This window comes from Megalops cyprinoides, chromosome 15 (assembly GCF_013368585.1).
Source record: "Megalops cyprinoides isolate fMegCyp1 chromosome 15, fMegCyp1.pri, whole genome shotgun sequence".
Taxonomy (NCBI): Eukaryota; Metazoa; Chordata; class Actinopteri; order Elopiformes; family Megalopidae; genus Megalops; species Megalops cyprinoides.
Window position 1 is genome coordinate 33,902,279 of NC_050597.1, and position 21,965 is coordinate 33,924,243.

General features: G+C 40.1%; 1 protein-coding gene across 1 annotated transcript in view; it reads right to left on the bottom strand.

Moving 5' to 3' along the window:
• The window catches only part of LOC118789752 (poly(ADP-ribose) glycohydrolase-like), a 61,013-nt gene that overhangs the window by 27,754 nt on the left and 11,294 nt on the right, over nt 1-21,965 (bottom strand). Inside the window, 2 exon segments of the mRNA XM_036546339.1 lie at nt 1,146-1,300; nt 3,046-3,138. Of these exon segments, the coding sequence (XP_036402232.1) occupies nt 1,146-1,300; nt 3,046-3,138 (248 nt within the window).

Genomic DNA, 21,965 nt, shown 5'->3' on the forward strand with positions numbered 1-21,965 from the left:
TACATGCCTGTATAGCATAGCCTATATTGTGCAGTTTGCATATGCTGTACGTGCCTGTCTAGCATAGCCTGTGTTGTGCAGTTTGCATATATTATACGTGCCTGTCTAGCATAGCCTGTGTTGTGCAGTTTGCATATGTTGTAAGTGCCTGTATAGCATAGCCTGTGTTGTGTAGTTTGCATATATGTGCTTATACAGCACAGCCTATGTAACCTTGACCTGACTGTAGGTACTGTAGGGTTCTGCTGTCTGTATTGTTGGTGTAAATGAAAACAGAACCACTTTGGAAACACAACGGCCATAGCCTGCAAGCTCAAACACAAATCACTTCTATTTCTCTCCCCATTACCAGATGGGAGACAAAACTGTTTTGTTTTGTTTTCAATAGCAATGCCCCCTTATGGAGGCAGATTCTCTTACTCCTTCTCATCCTGTATGAATGCAGTAACATCTTATTGATTCAGCTAAGACAAACCTTAGCTTTTGTACAGGCACTGAAATGCATGAGTGTCATAACCCCACAAAGAAGCTGGCTTCAAGTGCCAGTACCATCAGTAAACTAGCAATGCCATTGACATTGTGCACTAAACCACTAACTAGGAATTGATCAGTTCAGCATGTTGCTCATGAAAAAAGCCAATTAAAAACTGCTGAATACAAAAATCACCATGCTACTCTCTGTAGACTCTTTGTTCATTCTGAAATTCAGGCCACACTGCTATTCTAATGGGCACTGCCACTGTGAAATATGAGCAAGTGTTTCTGCACTCTTCTGCATATAAAACCATGGTGACACAGGTCACTCAAAAATGATTAGCATTTAATTAGCACTATTAATGCAATTTTCACTAATACTAGTACAGTTTCACCCCTTCTAATTATGCAAATTCACCCTTCTTGGTTTGTGTCAGAGGTAGCCACTAGCATGCCTTAGTCACAGTGAGAGCCTGCTTCACTGTAGTCCTGACAGACAGCATTTCTCAAGACTATGGGAGTGAAATTCGTCTGGAACTAAAACAGGACAAAGGGTGCAGGAGCTCATATCATCTTTGGCTAAGTGTTCAGCTAGCTTCTAATCAGTGAAATGTAAAATATAGGAAACCGGCCAAGGAGAGAGCACCAGTAAGCGACGGAAATGACGGTACCTGTAGAAATTGATTTCGGGGTAATTTGAATACTCAGACTTCTTGGAGTTGCATCGGGGGAAGGTGCAGAAGAAGCCGTTGGCCAGCAGGCAGGCAATCTGTTCCTGGGACATAGTGATGGAGTGGTTCATCTGCTGCTTCAGCAGTGGAATGGGCTACGAGGCAGGAGGGACGAAGAGAGGCCAAGACAGAGAGATAATTAGTTTAGCAATTTTCCAAATGGGGGCAAAACAAAATCACATTTAGCAAATTACTGGCAGTAATTTAGGTCCAGCTCTACATTCTTAAATCACATAGCACCATTACCGCTAAGGGCCATCCATCTTGGCTGATTGGAGTAAAGGACCTTGTTTAAGCAATTGTAGATTACTTATCAATACAGAGTTAGAAACAAACACATAAATACCAGCAGAGCCTCTATCATTGACAAACAGTGAGGGAGGGAGCCTATTTCAACTACACAGCTGCCTGTTTATTATAGGTGCAGCAGAATCTGATTATATACTAACCAGCTACAAAACAGAATTAACTTTGGTGACTCTGTCAACAATTGCACATCTGGTAAAAATGCAAGTGACGAAGACAGATCTTCCATAACATCACTTTTCATCATTCTGTCTGCTTTTAGAACCAAGATAGTGTCACCTTTAAACAAGGAGCTCCTGGAAGTTAATGGGCAAATCAGGATTCAATAATACGGGCCACACCACTATATAGCACACACTAACACAAATGAGAAGCACTGATCCTGTCGATGATGAAAAAATATATTTAATATCTATAAAGACAGGCATTTGGATGGGAGTTGCTTCAGCAGATCGATGGCACTGGTCATTTGTATAGATAAGGCCGCAGGCTGCTTTGGAATGGGATAATGGGAGGTTGCAGGAGTGTGGGTCAGCACTTCATTAATCTCTGCAGAAGCCCCCGACAAACTCAAGAGCGTAGGTGGTATTTCCATTGATCTCAGCACCTGCGCTAAATTCCCCTGCCATTACACTGCGGGTTAGTGTAGCACAGGGGCAGGCAACAGCCTTACCCCTCCAATACTTCAACATGGATTCCATTTCACAGGGGACAGATACACTTCGACTGGCACATCTCCAACACTGTCCACTCACTGGCATTTAACATGACCCAATTTGTGGCGCTGCTTGCTGGTTCTAATGACATTTTATTCCTCTGACTGGCTACAGCAACCAACCTCAGAAAGGGGGGAACTAATACTGTGTTTGAATATTGTATTGGTCCAAAGACGGCATATTTAAATCATCAGATTCCACACTTTTTTTACCCAAGGCAACATGATAACGCACACACTTCCTGCAGTGCCTTCCATTCACACTCCCTTACAGGCAATACTCATATAAATGAATCATACATTATTTTATGTAGCTTTCTGCAGCTCTCCCTCAAGAATACTGATGAAAAGTTAAAGTGGATTTTTCTTAATTTAATGTTGACAAAATAAGATAATCTAAGTAATTAATAAATGATCTCATGAATAATGTAATATTCAAAGATTTTTTTTATTTGTTAGCACTGATCTCTGCAGGAGATCAAAGATGGGTTGTTGTCCTCTCTGTCTGATAGCACTCTGAGTGGCAGTGGTGTGTGACAGCGGACTCCAAGGTTTAAATTCAATGCTATCCCAGTCACACATATCAGTGTGTGACGGCTGACCTCAGGTTCCACAGGGCTGTGGTGCCCAGCCACACGTCCAGTTTCCTTAATGAGTTGGGTCCCGCTGCAGATGTCTCCCGCTGCAGACGTCTCAGAACGACCGCGAGGGCCACAAGCCCTTACCTAGACGCTCAGCCCTACAACCCAGCTTTCTTGAGAGCTTCACTCCACCATTGTGGAATGATGTGGCAAATAATGTCATGTTTCCCACTCTTACCTGGGTGCACAGCCTGGGGGCACTCATGGCTAACTTCACCATGTCTGGCAAGATGGACTGGAAAAGATGCTCTACCTCACAGTCCTCCTGGCCCTGAGAAAGAGAGAGAGATGCCAACTTTCAGAGGCTTGCCTTCCCTGATCTATTAACAGCAGTAACCTGAACACTGTGGCACAAAAGAAAGCTACACTGGGTCATCTGGGAGGGGACTTGATTTGGTCCAGGCTATTGGACTTTTGAGAAGACACTGAGCTTTACAGAACATTTTCTATGAATCTGTCACATTATTCCTTCTGCCATTTGTACTTACCATGTTCAGTCGAGACCTGCCCAACTGTATTTGGAGAAACTGTTTCACTGACAGCAGTAGGCGATTTGATGGGGATGAGGAGGGGGGATACTATCCCCCTTGTTAGCAAAAGGACCAAAATGCATCCCCCTTGTTAACCTGCCATCCCCCCTCTCCATCACCTAATTAGTAGCAGAGAGAGTGCTGTGTGTGCATCTGCCATTCCCCCTGTTAAAAATTAACAAATCACCTACTGACTGACAGTGGAGCTCACTATGCTTCCTTCCAACACTAGCATTTACATAGCACTGCAGAAAAAAACTTCATATTGCACCCATGCAACTTCAAATGCAATATTGTTAAGATGCTCAAGCTGCTGACTTCCTGGTTGAGATCACATCCCAAAGCCCTTGATTCTGAAAGCCTCATCTTACAAATGTATTTCTCTGTCTAAAGCTTTTTTCTTCCCACCATAAAATAATTTAAAATTACATGCTCTGCCAATAATCACAGGTGCTCCCACCTGGTAGCCCTCAGGATGGTTCTCTTGCTCAAAATGGAGCTGGTATCCAGGCACTGGGTTAGATCATGGCTCATTCAATCCTCCCAAATCATGGGAGAAAACCCTTCTGAAGTATATTTTTGATTAAAAACTGTCAGTAAGGAATCATATTTTTTACCTGATGGTGGGGATACTAAATTCCATGTTCTCTTTTTCTGAACAAAACCCCAATATCTGGCAAACAGACATCAGTTATTTAACATCTTAGTAGTGAGAGAAACAGCACAAACGGTCTGTGATCTAAACTAAACGTGCACTTTACCACGTATATATTTATAACAGTATTGGCTCCAAATGCCAGGTTGATCAATCACAGAGCAATTTCATCAAGATAGATGGACACGCTGGCTGATTAAATGGGTTCCTGGAACACATGCAAATGGCCAAGTGAGAGTGGCCAGAGAGCCTGCTCCTGGACAAGGAGCCCTGACTGGCAATTTAACATCCAACATTTATATCACTGCAAAGAAGGCCTGCCTAAATGCCATCATAAGTAATGACCTGACTGACATCATGAAGCGTTCCTTTGGGCATAATGAGTGAAAGCCTCTCTAAAGGGGAGGATATAGCTGAAGAAGCAAGAACCCGCTGTTTCTAAATCACATAGCAACAGCACATCAAATCAGCTAAGCTAACTCTTTGCGCATGACTTGAAACAGGTCTATGCATCAGGTCAAGCTGAAAAAGTGATCAGGCTTCCCATCCTCTCTGTAGCACAGCGTTCAGGACCCCTGTGGAAACATAGCTGTCTACACAAACCCCTGTGAGCTTGCACCCACGAAAGAGAGAAAATGATCCCCATCTTGAGAAACACGTCATAGACAGGATCATCTGACTCATTATTAGGGGTGTGCAAAAATATCGGTTTTTCAATTAATCGACTTTTAAAATTCGCCCGATTCTATATGGATCTGTAAAATTTATGGATCGATCTTTTAGGCTTTTTTTCCGGTTTTCTAGGTTCATTCCCGAAATGGTTAAACATAGCCAAAGAATTAAAAAGACGGGCTCTGACATCGCCTAACTGTCGTATTAAAGGCAATTACTAGTTCCCCCCATTAGATGCTGTTCTCTCGTTTAACTTTTAACGTTTAACGACCTGCGAACGCATAGAGCAGGGGTGTCAAACATACGGCCCGCGGGCCACATCCGGCCCGCACAAAGATTCAAAACGGCCCGCACATCAACCAGAGGATGTAATACAGGCCCTACTATTTCCGTCAACTCTTTACCATTACCACAAAACGTAATTCGTCATCCATCCACTAGGTGGCAACAACCTATTTCAACTGATCAGCTAGTCATCTTTCATGACTAAAGAAAGATCGCGAGCTAGCTACTTGCTGGCAAGAAAATGGTGTCAAAGATAAGAAAAGTTGATAAAGAGTGTCTGGCCTTTGGACAAACGCCCACCTCTTTGGGGATGTTAACAGTAAGTGTATCTGTTTAGTTTGCTCACAGCAAGTAGCTGTTCCAAAGGAGTATAATATTAGATGGCATTACCAGACTACTCACGCTGAGAAGTATGATCGCTACACCGGCCAGTTGCAGGAGGAGAAAGTGAAGGAGTTGGTGGCTACATTAGCATGGATTGAGGACATCGCTGGACAGCTGACACAAAAGCTCATTCAAAAAGTTCAGGGATTTGTTGCTTTTTCCGTCGCAATTGACGAAAGTACAGATATAACGGATGTGGCACAGCCGGCGATTTTTATTAGAGGTGTTGACTCTACTTGTAACATCACAGAGGAATTCGTAGAACTGGTACCCATGACTGACACTACTATGGCTAGCGACATCTTCAGTAGTCTCGCTGCATCATTGGATAAATTGGGAGTAGACTGGGCCTGTGCCGTAAGTATGGCGTCAGATTTATGTCAAAAGTCGCGAGCGCAGAAAATATACTTGCGAGCACACGAAACATGCTGCGAGCGCAGAAAACATTCTCACGCACAAAGCAGCCACCACGCGCGAGAGAATTTCTGCTTTGCGCTGGCCAAGCGAGCATGTTTCTTGCGCTCGCGAGAATGTTTTCTGCGCTCGCGACTTTTGACATAAATCTGACGCCATACGTAAGTCTTGCGACTGATGGCGCACCATCAATGATCGGTGTGAAAGCTGGAGTTGTGGCCAGACTTCGAGAGGAAGTGTAGCAGTTTGGAGGGGGTGAGTTTTGGAATTTTCATTGTATACTCCACAGAGAGGCACTCTGTTGTAAAACACTGAAAATGGACAATGTCATGGCTGTTGTCATCAGAACTGTCAACTTCATTCGAGCCAAAGGGCTCAATCACCGCCAATCTGTAATATTTTTTATGTTAAAAGATATGAAACAAAAAAGTTGGAAATGTATTGAAATGGAATCAAATAAAATAAATGGGAAATTAGCCTAGTAGTTGTTTTACTGATTCCCAATGAAACGGTGTTCAAACTGTCTTGAAAAAACGAATCGTACTGCCATGCAGATTTCATGGTTTCCCTTTTTGAATGGATGGTCAACGATTATTTGGCCCTCGATGACCTAGAAATTTAGTGATGTGGCCCTCAGTGAAAATGAGTTTGACACCCCTGGCATAGAGGAACACCTGTTACATCATTTTTTTTTTTACTGTGATGCGACCACCGTGGCTAACCCTACGGGTACACGGATGACAGGAGAGAGACAAAGCGACCGGCTGCCATTCATTTTCAATGAGAGTTCGCGATTTACAGCGACAAGAGACAAGTGGCTGTTGCAAAACCAACTAGGTGGGGCTAAAATAGACTAGACTCAATGTCTGTGGTATGCAAATACTCAGCGATGCGACACGGCGAAGGCAGCGTGACACACGTTGCTGAAACAAATGATCCAACATTTTGGTTCCAGTCAAACATGGAGGAGAAGCTTATGTCGGGTTTCCCCATACCTTATAATTTGTCTCTTGATACTTACAGAGATATAAATAAAAAATAATGCGTGTACAGTGCACAACCTAGCTACCTAACTAGTTCGCTAAACTGAACAGCAACACTTGTTCACAGATGCAATGTAATTTAGCGCAATTCAAGAGAAACGTAGTTATTCATGTTCGTTTGCTAGGTGTTCATATAGCAAGAAAAGCTAGCAAGAAAACGTTCACAATTGCAGAGTTGCTACTGGCAGTCAGCTACGTTTTGTCAGTCTTTGTAGCTACCTTACAAACCAGCTTTCCCTGAGCTAACTAATGCAAACACATTCGTGTCATTAATAAGTACATAATGATACAGGTTGGTTTTGTTTTTAAGGACCTATACCCATGTGTTCCTCAAATACAAAGATTTTGGTATACAGCCACGCGTCGCTTAACGTCCACGATACGTTCTGTGAAATAGGACGTTATGTGATTTGGACTTTGTGCGCACACCATACTATACACTTAGCAAACCTATATGGAATAGGCACGAGATTGGATGCTGCTGCTTACGAGTCGAAGCATACATACACTGTTATATGGTAAACTTTTTCATTGTAAGTATGCAAAGTTCACATTAAAACACCGATAGAAAGTACAGTACATACATAAAACATTAGCATAGGCGTTTATTATGACTGTCAAGACGTATTATATGATATACTATGTTCTGTACCATTATACGCCTTGGCAGCGCAATCGCTTTATTTCCAAGAGACATGAGATACATGTGTTGCGTGCGGGAAGCGTTGCCTTCACTACGTTCGGTTACGTCCGCTACGTCCCGTTCTGCGATCGGGATTTTAAAACTTTATTATAACCTTATGGAACTACGAACGTATATGCGAACAGACGTTGTCCGAATGGACGTTAAGCGGCGTATGACTGTACAAGCCTTTGGCCTTTTCTTTAGTGATTTTCACAATTTGTTTCCAGTGACTCTGCATTTGTAAATTTGTGTTCCCTTTAGAGCTTTTAAACATCTCTCCAAATATGGAAAGCTGCTATAGTATTTCATATCTCATTCCTATCGAATCGAATTGGATTGAATCCAACTGTTAGCTGGTGAATCGGAGTCGAATCGGATTGGGGCATCTCTGCCAATACCCAGCCCTACTCATTATGCAAATCTGTGACAGACAGCTCAGTCCAACCCCTCCATTCCATGAACACCGCAACCCAATGGCCCCTACTTTTCAGTTTTCAAAAAGTATGCTTTTCATCTCTTTAAAAGCATCTCTTTAAAAAACTTTTTCATCATATTTTCTTTTCTTACATCATACTCCAAGTGTATTGTTTCTTTTTAACCAAACCCCACCAATTTCAAAATGTATTTAAATAACATACATTGATAACTCAACAATGGTTTGAAATGTCCACATACATGCGCTCAGCAATAACTACACAGTTCCTCTAACTACAGTTAAAAAGGAGTTAAACTTTCAAGCACATTCTCCAAGGCAAGTCAGCAGTGCATTTTTCATGCATTTTTTGTGAAATAGCATGCTGACTGCATCATTGTTGAGCAGATTAGGAACAAAGCGCAGACAGACTGTAAGTGTGTAGTTAATTCATTCTGCAGAGGTGGACAAAAGAAGAGAAACAAAGGAACTATCCAGTGCCTGTAACACTCTAAAACCTAAAAGGAGAGTGTATATGTCTTTAACACACTAAAACTAAAGACAGAGTGCATGCCTGCAACACCCTAAAACTAAAAACAGAGTGTGTGCTTGTAACACCCTAAAACTAAAGACAGAGTGTGTGTCTATGTTTAGTTTTCGGGTGCTTCAGATAACAGCTTCAGTGCATTAGAGTGTGTGTGTGTCTACATTTAACATTATGTAATAATTCCCTGTAACATCCTATAACTAAAGAAAGCGTGTCTCTATTTTTAAAAGTGTAATCATTACTTGTAACATCCTAAACTGAAGAGAGGGTGCGCATATGTGTTTGAGTGTGTATGTGTGTCTATATCTAACAATGTAGCTATCGCTTGTAACACCCTAAAACTAAAGAGAGAGCGTGTGTCTACATTTCACACATGCACACTTTTAAGTTCCTGTAACCAAATGGCCGGACTTGCCCTCAACTGTCAAAGCTGTCCCAAAATCCTTAAATATGAAGATAATATAATCACACTGCTGCACAGGGACCATATTTTACACCGAAAGAATGGTTCTGACATTTATCAGACACCACTGGCTGACACTTCATTTCGGAGGAACCACCAAGACAGTTTACAAGACAAGCCTTAATTCGCATTTCCTTTTTTGCAGCCATTACACCTCAGCTGTCAGTCAAGTCCCCATGCCCGCACTGAGAGTCTTCAGCTTGTGACAGTTGCTGCAGAACAGCAGCAATGCTGGGAAATCTAATTAAGGCCAAGGAGTTTACCAGAAGTGGCTGCCACTTTTAAATATGGGCCCATTTCCCCATACTTTAAAGAGGATGGCAGTTTGCTTAAAGTATCAAGCAAAATTTCACATAGTACACCTGATGTATCTATCAATTTAACACAGAATATAGATGCATGTGCCATTAAAAGTAAAGACTCAAGCTGCTGAAACACCAGCAACGTTGAATTCCAGATGAAGTCAGCCACACAACTGCAGCAAAGGACAGTCTCTCCTGAAATGAATACACTTCTATGAAAATGAACTTTGGCCTCAGTTTTTGAGTCATTGCTGGTTGTAAGGTTGACTCATGTGATTTGCATACTCAGCTCCAGATTAACAAGGACCCTTGATATCACTTCCAAGTGGTGTCATCCCTTTTGGTCTCATATAAGCAGAGGATTCAGTACACCAGAGTTAGAGTCAGGTATAGGTCAGTTCAGTTCATTTCCTTTGAAGATTTTTCAATGAATGCAGTGAGTTTTGGTTCTTTTGTTGAATTGACTGAACTGAAAATGCACTGACTCCAGCTCTGCAGCACAAATCCCTGCACGTTTTTACTGTGCGAGAACCTAAAAGCATTCAGGCTGGGAAACTGCCTAATGCACATACTGCACCGAAGGTGCTTGGAACCCTCTTGTTTTTACTCGGATTATTATTAGAGGTCCAAGCACCGAAGGCGCTGGAACCCTTTTGTTCTTACTCAGATTATTATTAGTGGCCAAGCACCGAAGGTGCTAGGCACCTATTGTAATTGTTACAATTTTTCACTATTATTAGGGGCCAAGCACCGAAGGTGCTAGGCACCTATTGTAATTGTTAGAATTTTTCACTATTAGTATACTTTCTCCTCTGGGGGTCTATGGCAGCCCATAGAACCCCTTGGTGGATTTTTATGAAATTAAAACACTTTTTTAGAGTAGTTAAAGGATAGTTGCCAGTGGGGCTGTGCGATATGATGATATATATCGTGTGTCGGTAGAAAAACATCTGTCGTTTCATATTATGCTCTATCGTTTATTTCATTGTGTCACAAATCACACACTTTACAGCAATATTTTTCCTCATTTGGACGATGCTTCGAGTTCTTCCACACGGCACGGATGCAGGCAGGAAATTTGCATGAAGGCAACACAAACAAACATGGAGGAGAGTGAATGTGATAGAACTATAGTTGAAAAGTGTTTTCTATTTACCTTTTTATATTTTATACATTAATATTTTGTATTTTGTTACATGCTTAACCCTTTCGCACATAACTTATTTTTATGCTATGTAGTGTTACATTACATGGTTTGTTATGTTTTCATTAGCGTTATGAAGCTTCTCATAGTTTTCAGTTAGCATTTGCTATATTTTTTAACATTAAATCGCTGTTTCCTCAAAGCTAAAATTAGCTAGAATTTTTCCAGTCTAGTGTTTTAATTGCACCGGTTTTAGCATACACACTAAACGGCAAATTACACCGGTGTGACCATACACATGAAAGGGTTACGCCTTGTTTCCATACAGTTTTGTTTGGTGTCCGTAATTCAGTATAATATATGCAATATTCCCTCTAGTGTTCAACTCAAGGAAAAGGAGATGGATCAAAACGTAACTCTTACTCGTGTTGGTGTCATCATGGAATGAATGCAACGGTGAAGCAACCTCTATTTATATGTCAAATAAGCGGCAATATAATGGAGGGAAATCATAGGTGTAGAATGGGAGGGAGATAAAATTTTCATATAGAAGTGATAAAGATGATCTGAATGTCTTAAGATTATTGGTTAAAGCACAGTGTTTATGTCGATGCAAAAGGTTGCCTGATTATGCAAATTCTTTCTTCAAAATATTTTTAATGAATCCTTGCTTTTATTTAACTTCAATCACTAGTCAAGCAACTGAACTGAAGGAAATAGCCCATTAACTAATTTGTTTTTCCAATGCCTTTAACTTCCTGGCACACAGTGCATACGGTTTCTCCGAAATCCGCCGCAATAGTTATTTTTTTCAATGCACACGAAGGCAAATTCTGGACCTCAAAAAATGGAAGGAGGAGTTTTGCAAACACAATGGAGATCACGGAGGTTCCCATAGGAATGAATGGACTTCTGGTTGACTCGCATACATACACAGAGCTATATGGAAATAAGGCGTAAATTGAAAATTTGCACAAAGGTTCTAAATAAAAGGAAAAAATGATCAAATGTGAGTAAGTACATTTAATTTGTCGAGTATATAATTCAAAATGTAATAAGAAACAGGCCTTTCCATGTGGTCATTTTATATAAACTATTTATTCATTGAATTTACAGAAAATGTGCTATATTGTGATATGTATCGTTATCGAGACATGAAATGACCTATATCGGGATATGAGATTTTTGTCATATCGCACAGCCCTAGTCGCCAGGTTGTGGCTGCAGTGTACCCACAAATTCACCCGTGAAGGCGCCATAAAGGAAGAGTGGCCATATCTCTGCAATGCTTTTGTTCATTGGCATAAAAGTCGATACACATGCTTACAATTACGCCTGGGTGCCACACAGCAAGTTTAGTGAAATTTGGCCACTTTGGGGTGCTATACTGAAAAACAGGTTTAAACACCCATGTGTCCATGTACTTAGATTTTAATGACATTTTGTTCTAATGGACATCAAAAGGCACAGACCACACAAAGAAAAACAGATATTGTGACCAATTTTTTGTAGGTCATTACATCATTACATATCAGGTCCTAACTGGAAAATGAACACATAGTTCAGTGTCCAAATGGCATGGCTGCTAAGATACAATCAGTTTGTAGCACTTAAAATAGGCACATCTCCTGCACCTTTGACCTACTGCCACAACTAATACACTAAACAGCGTTGAAGAAACACTTGGACTTTCCATATTGGCCTGAGTGTTAGACAGCATTTTTTTTCTACTTTATTACATCTGAAAAGTGGGGTTGTCTTACATGGGAGGACTAGACTTTTTAATGTCATTATACATTAAGAACAGCAGATGGTTAAGAACAGCAGATTTATCTGAGATCTTTATGTGAGTGGTATTAGAAATCCCAGTAGACTAGTTTATTTTTATTTAAATGTGGTAATTTTATCTAACAGATGTAGAAAATATATCAAAGTACCTTGTTTTATTCAGTGTATTTTATTAAATTGATTTCAGATTGAGATTTCCTTTACTGTCATTTTATCATGCACTTGCATACAATCAAGAATGAAATGTGGTTTCTCCTATGTCAACCGTGTATATAAATTACACAGAGAATTAAAACAACATATATCCATAAACAATACACTCAGTTTTGTAAACATCTGGAGGGGAATAGCAGCATGACTCTATGGCAGCATGTCTTTATGGTATAGTTGAAGGGCAATAGCAGCATGTACTGTCAATAAATGATCTTTTTTTGTCTGTACAAAAAGTGCCAGGTACAGCATGAAATGGAATGCACTAGTGCAGAATAGTGTCTGTCTGGTCCTATGGGAGGATTAAAGGGGGGGGGGGGGGGGGGGGGCAAGAGTGTTCATGATATTCACAGCCTGGGGTATGAAGCTATTTAGAAGCCTGGTGGTATCAAATGAAATGATTTCTTTAAATAAATAAGATTTGATCTTCAAAAAGTATTTTGCCAAAAAAATGTGTTAAAAATTGAGGGGTCCTTTTCTAATCAGGGACATTTTATTATATTCAGCTAATATGGTATGTTCTCTGCCATTTTTCCCATGATTTTGGATTTTTTCAAATACCCAAAAATTGCACTCCTCCAACAGCGTTGGCACTTCTCATTGTAATGTCCCAAGAAGGCACACTGCATTTCATGGCACTGCTTATGTTTAAGCTTGACATATATGTAGTGGGGGGCAGTGCGGTGGTGCAAATGGGTAGCAGTACTGCCTAACATTATGGAGGTTTCAAGTTCGGGGTGCGTCTGCATTCAGTTTGTACCTTGTCCCTGTGTTCATGTGGCTTTCCTCTGGGTATTCTGGTTTTTCTATCACAGTCCAAACACATTCAGGTAATGTCAACTGGACATGCTATATTGCCCATAGGTGTGAGTGTAAGAGTGGGTGTCAATGTGTCTGTTCAGCCTGTGATGGATTGGTGTCTTGGTCGGGGGTTGTTCTCATTAATTGTCTACCTGGTGGCCCTGAGGTGCTTGGCCCCTTCATTGCTGTTATATTGCATATTGCATTATATTGCAAATATGCAGCTATATTTTTTATTATTATTTTTTTTATTTTTATTATTTTATTTATTATTTTTCTGCCCTAAAAGTGTTTGCACAGCAAAAACTATAGATGCTAGAGCTACCAAACTTGGTAGATACGTTTCTATGGTCACCCCCTACTCAGGTAAAAAATATTACCCCGATTGGACAGATGGTGGCGCTAGCCACAACGCATTTTTGGCTATAACTCTTGAACTGTTTGGGGTAGAATCAAAATTCTTTTTTCCCCTGATTCCCTGGCTTCAGATGAAAAAAAAAGCCTCTTGGACCAACATTATGCGCCAATTGGATTTTCCGCCATTTTGAACTTTATGTAAAACCTTTAAAATCTGTCTCCTCCTAGACGGTTTGTCCAATTCGAACAAAATTTGGTACACAGAATCTCCAGACACCGTGCAATGGTGACATAATGAGTTTTCTGACATTTAATACTCATGTGCTTTTGAACCACTATGCTGATCGGCACAAAACTTATGTAAAACCCTTACACTGACCTCTGTCTAATTTATGAAGGAAAAGTTGCTATATCAAAGAACATGGCCACTACAAGCCAATCAATTTGCTTCATTTACTAATCGTTATGCAAATAAGCCAATATCATTCACTTCTGATTCTTCATTCTGAAATTTCTTGTGCACAATGACAAGGCCTCGCTGAAATGATGTTCCAAATTTGAAAGCAATCCGTCAAACAACATGGACTCTACAAGCACTTCAACACACCCATTTTTAACCCAATTTTTAAATTATGAATAATACACTTTAAAATCTTGTTTTCATGAACTGTAACTTCAATTGATGCAACATTTCACTTGTAGGGCCTTTGGGATATACTCGCAATCTAAATTGCGAAGGAATACTTGCTACATCAAATAACACCAGAGCTATGTGCCAATCAATTTGCAAAGGTCTCAAAATCAGTGCTGAAAAATTACGGTGTTCAAATGGGCATAAATTCTATACAGTTGCTTAAAAAGTGTCATTACTTCTATAACGCCAAAGGATGATTGTTCAGTATGAAAATTTTGAACACTGATGACATGGTTTGGCTGCCACATTGGATTTTATGTTACAAATTCAGTTTGTCCTCCTTAGGGTTGGGTACCGAAACCCGGTGCCAATATGGCACCGGCTCCTATACTTCCCGTATCTACCGGACCGAATCGCAACGCAGATTTTGGTCCCTCATTTCATTGCCACTTAACCCTTTCGCAAGCACTGTTACACCGGTGTGATTAGCCCTTTAGCACGTATGCTAAAACTGGTGCGATTAGAACGCTAGATTGGAAAAATTCTAGCTAATTTTAGCTTTGAGGAAACAGCGATTTAACATAAACAAGCAAATGCTAACTGAAAACTATGAGAAGCTTAATAACACTGATGAAAACATAATGAACCATGTAATGTAAGACGCGCGTTACATAGCATAAAAAATAAGTTATATGCAAAAGGGTTGTGAAGGTGCTAGATTTCTTCCCGTATTGTTTTCCCTTTAGTCATACCTGATGCGGGAGCACACCTCCAGTTTTCTGAGGCCATTTGAAATGCTTCTGGGGGAAAAAAATGCCACCCATATCTATTCGATGTTGATACCACAGCAACAGCACTATGCTGCTTTCATGTGGTAGATAGAAACACATGGCTACAAAAGACAAAGAGTGAAAACATATGCTAACAATGCAAACATTTGTTAAGTGTTCTGTATTTATTTATATTTATATATGTATATATTTTAAACTGTTAAGAGTTAATATATTGCTCAATTTCAAGTTTAAATTTGCTTAAGCAATAAAAAAATCCATTCTTTAATGTCATCGACCGTCTTTTTGTGCTTTTTTTAAGTATCAGTTCAGGCACTGTTTAGGCACCAGTACCGTTTTAAAAGTATCGCTTTAGGACCGGTATCGGAAAAAACCCAAACCCTAGTCCTCCTATCAAAACAAAACATTGAGAACTCCTGAGACTTAATAGGTATGTTTCTCCCTCTGTCAACAATCATCCCAATGAGGGAGAATGCCATAGGTCACATAATTTGGTGACCATCTTGAATTATCTGTAAGACTCTTAAATGTCAACTTTTCTTAAACTGTGTGGCCGACTGGCATGAAACTTGGTACGTACAAATGAGCCAATAGTTTTATCTTTCATCAAATTCTTCTTAACACTGACCTGTGAAAATCTTCATCACAGACTTTTACTGCATGAAATTCAACACCCCCAGGCAATTAGCTTATTTGTGCTTGGACCCTGGAATTGCTGCTTGCAGCTATATTTATTATTATTATTATTATTATTATTAGTAGTAGTATAGTTATAGTTAGGGCATTTAGGACTATTATTATTATTATTATCCTTTATTATTATCATCATCATTCTTACAAAGCCTGCATTTATGCTAAGTCTCAGCTCTAAGGGCTTTGGCATTTTTTTTGCTGCCAGTGCCTCACAATGGATCATGCAATGAGTCCATCTTGCCAGCGGAGCTACCTGCTGGACGCGTGTGGCCAGGCCACTCACACGCCTGTCATTCATCGCGCCCCATCGATACAAATTCCTACACATTTGTCCCAGCACAAGTCAGCATCTTTGACATATGTGTCAAAAATCAAAAATCGCCTGACCAGTTGTGTGGGTTTGAAGAGGACGACAAAACAGAACATCCTCTTCAATCCAATCTTCAATCAAGTCTTTGAGAAATCTTACATACAGTGCCATGCAAAAGTTTGGGTCAAAATTTCTGTTACTGTGAATAGTTAAGTGAGTAGAAGATGAACTGATCTCCAAAAGGCATAAAGTTAAAGATGAAACATTCTTTTCAACACTTTAAGCAAGATTAGTGTATTATTTTTGTTTTGTACAATTTTAGAGTGGAAAAAAGGAAAGGAGCGCCATGCAAATGTTTGGGCACCCCAAGAGATTTGAGCTCTCAGATAACTTTTACCAAGGTCTCAGACCTTAATTAGCTTGTTAGGGCTATGGCTTGTTCACAATCGTTGCTAGGAAAGGCCAGGTGATGCAAATTTCAAAGCTTTATAAATACTCTGACTCCTCAAACCTTGTCCCAACAATCAGCAGCCATGGGCTCCTCTAAGCAGCTGCCTAGCACTCTGAAAATTAAAATAATTGATGCCCACAAAGCAGTAGAAGGCTATGAGAAGATAGCAAAGCATTTTCAGGTAGCCGTTTCCTGAGTTCGTAATATAATTAAGAAATGGCAGTTAACAGGAATGGTGGAGGGCAAGTTGAGGTCTGGAAGACTGAGAAAACTTTCAGAGAGAACTGCTTGTAGGATTGCTAGAAAGACAAATCAAAACCACGTTTGACTGCAAAAGACCTTCAGGAAGATTTAGAAGACTCTGGAGTGGTTGCGCACTGTTCTACTGTGCAGTGACACCTGCACAAAAATGGCTTTCATGGAAGAATCATCAGAAGAAAACCTTTCCTGCGACCTCACCACAAAATTCAGTGTCAGAAGTTTGCAAAGGAACATCTAAACAAGCCAGATGCATTTTGGAAGCAAGTCCTGTGGACTGATGAAGTTAAAATAGAACTTTTTGGCCGCAGTGAGCTAAGGTATGTTTGGAGGAAAAAGGGTGCAGAATTTCATGAAAAGAACACGTTTCTAACTGTTAAGCACAGGGGTGGATTGATCATGCTTTGGGCTTGTGTTGCAGCCAGTGGCATGGGGAACATTTCACTGGTAGAGGGAAGAATGGATTCAATTAAATACCAGCAAATTCTGGAAGCAAACATCACACCGTCTGTAAAAAAGCTGAAGATGAAAAGAGGATGGCTTCTACAACAGGATAATTATCCTAAACACACCTCAAAATCCACAATGGACTACCTCAGTCACGCAAGCTGCAGGTTTTGCCATGGCTCTCACAGTCCCCCAACCTAAAATTATCAAAAATTTGTGGATAGACCTAAAAAAAAGCAGTGCATGCAAGACAGCCCAAGAATCTTTGCAAGGAAGAATAGGCGAAAATCCCCCAAACAAGTATTGAAAGACTCAAAAGCTACAAAAAGTGTTTACAAGCTGTGATACTTGCCAAAGGGGGTGTTACTAAGTACTGACCATGCAGGGTGCCCAAATTTTTGCTTCGGGCCCTTTTCCTTTTTTGTTATTTTGAAACTGTAAAAGATGGAAATAAAAAGTAATCTTGCTTAAAATATTAAAGAAATGTGTCATCTTTAACTTAATGTCTTTTGGAAATCTGGTCATCTTTTACTCACTTAGCTATTCACAGTAACAGAATTTTTGACCAGGGGTGTCCAAACTTTTGCATGGCACTGTAGGTAAGCAACTGGGCTTGCCCAGCAACATCAGTGGTCTCATCTAATTGCAGTGCATAATATGGACTCCGCCTAACATACTGTAGCAATTGCTCTTTCACATCATTTGCCAGATCTGAAACCTGTGACCCTCAGTGTCATTCGAAAGGGGAATGGAGTTTAGTGGCAGCACTTTCCCCAAGCATATCTGCACATATCTTGTGCTGCACATATCTTGCGGCAAAATCTGTGTCTTGGCTATAGTATGTGGCTTTCCAAGTTTTGTCATACCTTGGTAGATGACATACAAAGCCTCGAGACACTGACTGGACACGGTTATGAGTTTAGTTATAGTGGATCTTTGATGATCAAGGGCATCACGTTCTCTTTTAAAGAAGTCAGTGGGTTTGTCTTTTATTTCAGGGTGCTTGGTGTCTAAGTGTCGCTTTAATTTGCAGGGCTTCATGCTGTCATTAGCAAGTACCTCCGCACAAATTACACAGAGTGGACGTGGCTCAAATGTGCCAGTTCCCAAAAAACTGAACTGCAAATAACTCTCATTGTATTTGCGGAGTTTTGTTTTTTGGGAACTAGCAAGGCATCAGTCGGAGCAGCTCTTTTCTCGTGAGTTAAAATTTTATCCATAGTGTGCTAGCCTATGCTTCCCAAGTTCCCAAATTGAAAGTGATGATTTTGGTTGATCTGTTGTGAGCCTATTATGAGGCTGTTTAAAGTGTACTGCAATAGCAGTTTTGAAACCGAAGCAAGGAGATCGGAATAGCCTTTAAAAAGGCTGTTGTTAACATTATTGAAAGCAATACTGCAAAACTGATCAAAGTACGAAACTATTGATACGCAAGTGGTATGCTTCCAATGTCTGAACTGTCTTATGTACTTATGGATGTCTGCTAAAGTTCGTTATTGAGATATCAAATTATAACTTTCAGTTTTCATTGGCCAGGCTGCAGACAAAGGTGTCTGTGATTTGTTGGTGTAACTGTAATCCACGGTCCTTGCATTTTGCGAGTGAGAGGTCCGTGACCACATGCCCCACTTGTGAGGTCACCGCACCCCCCCAGGGGGCCCCACCCCCCAGTTTAAGAGCCACTGCTCTAGGGCCAGTCTAGTGGTGATTTTCAGTTTCAGTATGTGTATTTTAGAAAACAAGCCTTTAAGACCAATACAAGCCAAAACCCATGCATTTCCACTCTGACTTCTAAAAAGCATGACTGAAAACAGACGTTACAACTGCATTTTCATTATTATATTGAGGCAGGTTAAAAAAAACAATCTGTGATCAATTTAAATAGTATTGACTGGACCATGCCTTGTAGCAAATAAAATAAAGATTTCCAGCTCATCACTAATAAGTCTTTATATTGTAACCATTTAGTTAGCACTGCCTTCTGTTGTTTGAAAGTCAAAGTACTGACACTGATAAAATTGTTGATGTGTGATCAAACATGATATTAGAAGTATATAAGAACATAAGAACATATTATGACGAGAACAGGCCATTCGGCCCAACTAAGCTCGCCATTTCTTAATTAAAGAGTATCCAAAACTGCATCAAGTCTAAACTTGAACACAGCAAGGGTCTCTGTCTCAACTACATGACCTGGCAACCTATTCCATGTATTGATAACTCTTTGTGTAAAATAATATTTCCTTATATCAGTGCGGAACTTATTCTTAACTAGTTTCCATTTATGTCCTCTTGTTTTACAGACTGAACTCACCCTAAAAAATCTATTATAGTTAACCTTATTGAGTCCTTTTATAAATTTAAATACCTCAATTAAATCACCCCCAAGCCTTCTCTTGCTTAGTCTAAATAGGTTAAGTAACTTGAGTCTTTCCTCGTAGCTTTTATGTTTCATGCCAGGAACTAATTTAGTTGCCCTTCTTTGAACCTTTTCAAGAACTTCAATATCTTTTTTATAGTGTGGTGCCCAGAACTGCACACAGTATTCCAAGTGAGGCCTGATTAAGGCATTGTATAATTTCAATATAACCTGCTTAGATTTATACTAAATACTTTTGGCTATATATCCCAGCATCCTGTTGGCCTTTTTACTGCTACAGCACACTGCCTAGATCCTGTTAAGCTTGGGTCAATTATTACTCCCAAGTCTTTTTCAAGTTGAGCACATTCTAATTTTTTTCCACCCATGAAGTAGCCTTGTCTAAGGTTCTTATTTCCAACATGCAAGACTTTACATTTATCTAAATTGAATGTCATCTGCCAGGTATCTGCCCACTTTTGGATGCTGTTTAGGTCTTCCTGTATAACCTTAGTTGATTCTATACTGTTGGCTAGACCCGCTAGTTTTGTATCATCTGCAAATTTTACTATTTTACTACTAACCTCTGCATCAAGATCATTTATGTATATAAGAAATAGCAAAGGCCCCAATACCGATCCCTGCAGGACTCCACTTTGTACAGGACCCTGCTCTGACACAATTCCTCCCACAGTTACAGTCTGCTTTCTATTAGACAACCAACTTCGAACCCACTCAGTGATAGCTCCTGTAATTCCTGCAGATTTCATTTTCAATATGAGTCTCTCGTGCGCAACTTTGTCAAATGCCTTTTGAAAGTCCAAATAGATAATATCATAAGCTTGGTTTGAGTCCAAACATGCTGTAGCTTCCTCAAAGAAGTCTAGGAGGTTTGTTAAGCATGACCTCCCTCTGAGAAAACCATGTCAGCTATCATTTAAGACACCATTTTGTTCCAGGAATAATTCCAAATCATCCCTAATGATGGATTCCAGTATTTTGCATGCATTACAAGTTAAGATGACAGGCTGTAGCGAAGGGGAAGAGCAGCCACCCCACCCAGCCTCGAACCCGGGTCTACGGGGTACCAACCATGCAACTTTGACGGCCACACCAAAGAGCCAGGCTTGTTGGTATGACAGTCAGAGCGCATACTCAACCATAGTGACAGCACTCCATCACACAGGCCTATAACTTCCTGGATCAGTCCGGTCTCCTTTCTTGTAGATAGGTACTACACTGCCATGTTTCCAGTCATCGGGCATTTCACCAGTTTTAAGGGATTGCTTAAAAATAACTGTCAGAGGCTTGTAAACCACCTCTGCTAGTTCTCTGAGAACTCTTGGATATATTCCATCAGGGCCTGCTGCCTTATTTGTGTAAGTTTTTGAAGTTTATCTAGTATTTCTCCATCATTTAAATCAATTTCCACCATAAGTCTCTGAGATCTGCACCTGAAGGCAAAGTAACTGTTTAGTGTATCAGCAATAGCTTTGTTATCATAAACCATAACTCCGTCCTTATTTTTTATACCTCTTATTTCATCGTTAACTATCCTTTTTTGACCATAATATTGAAAAAAAACGTTTAGAGTTGCTCTTTGCATGTAGTGCAATGTCTTTCAAAACACCTTTTAGCCTCCCTTATTTTTTTCTTAACTTGGGCTCGCATATTACTTATTCAATCTTATTACTATCTGAGTTCTCCAACTTGTATTTTCTAAATAATTTCCATTTTTGTTTCAAACTGTCCCGTAACAACTTATTCATCCACTGTGGATGCTTCTTTTTCAGCTTCCCTTTTCTAACTTGCGGAATGAATTTAAGATGTACATCCAGAATAGTCGTTTTAAATATGCAACACATTTCTTTCACAGTTTTACCATCTAGAAGAGGTACCCAGTTTATATTCCTTGTATAATCACGCATCTTAATAAAGTCAGCTCATCTAAAGTTGAATACTCTAGTATTGGAGAATGCAGACTTAACTTGCCAAAAAACTTCAAATGTAATTCCGAGTGGTCCTCTATCTCAATACCGCCGATTCTATCAGGATTATTACAGAGAATCAGATCTAGAATTGTGTTCTCTGTCGTGGGTTGAGTAACAGGCTGTATCAAAAAACAGTCATTTACAACATCCAAAAACTCTTCCTCACATTTACCTTGACCTGACACAGCTTCCCAATTAATTGAAGGGTAATTGAGGTCCCCCATTACTATTGTCTCACCCTCCTGACATGCTAGTTTAATGTTATCGTTATCAAAGAGCATACTGTTGACACTGCTGTCTGAGGCTGGTGGCCTATAGCATACTCCAACATTCAGACCTTTTTCATTTTCCCCTAATATTTTAATTCATATGTCTTCACTAACCCCAAGGGGCTCCATTCTTGGAATTTCCTGAATATTAAGATTATCCTTTACATAGAGAGGTACACCTCCTCCTCTTCTGTTGATTCTAT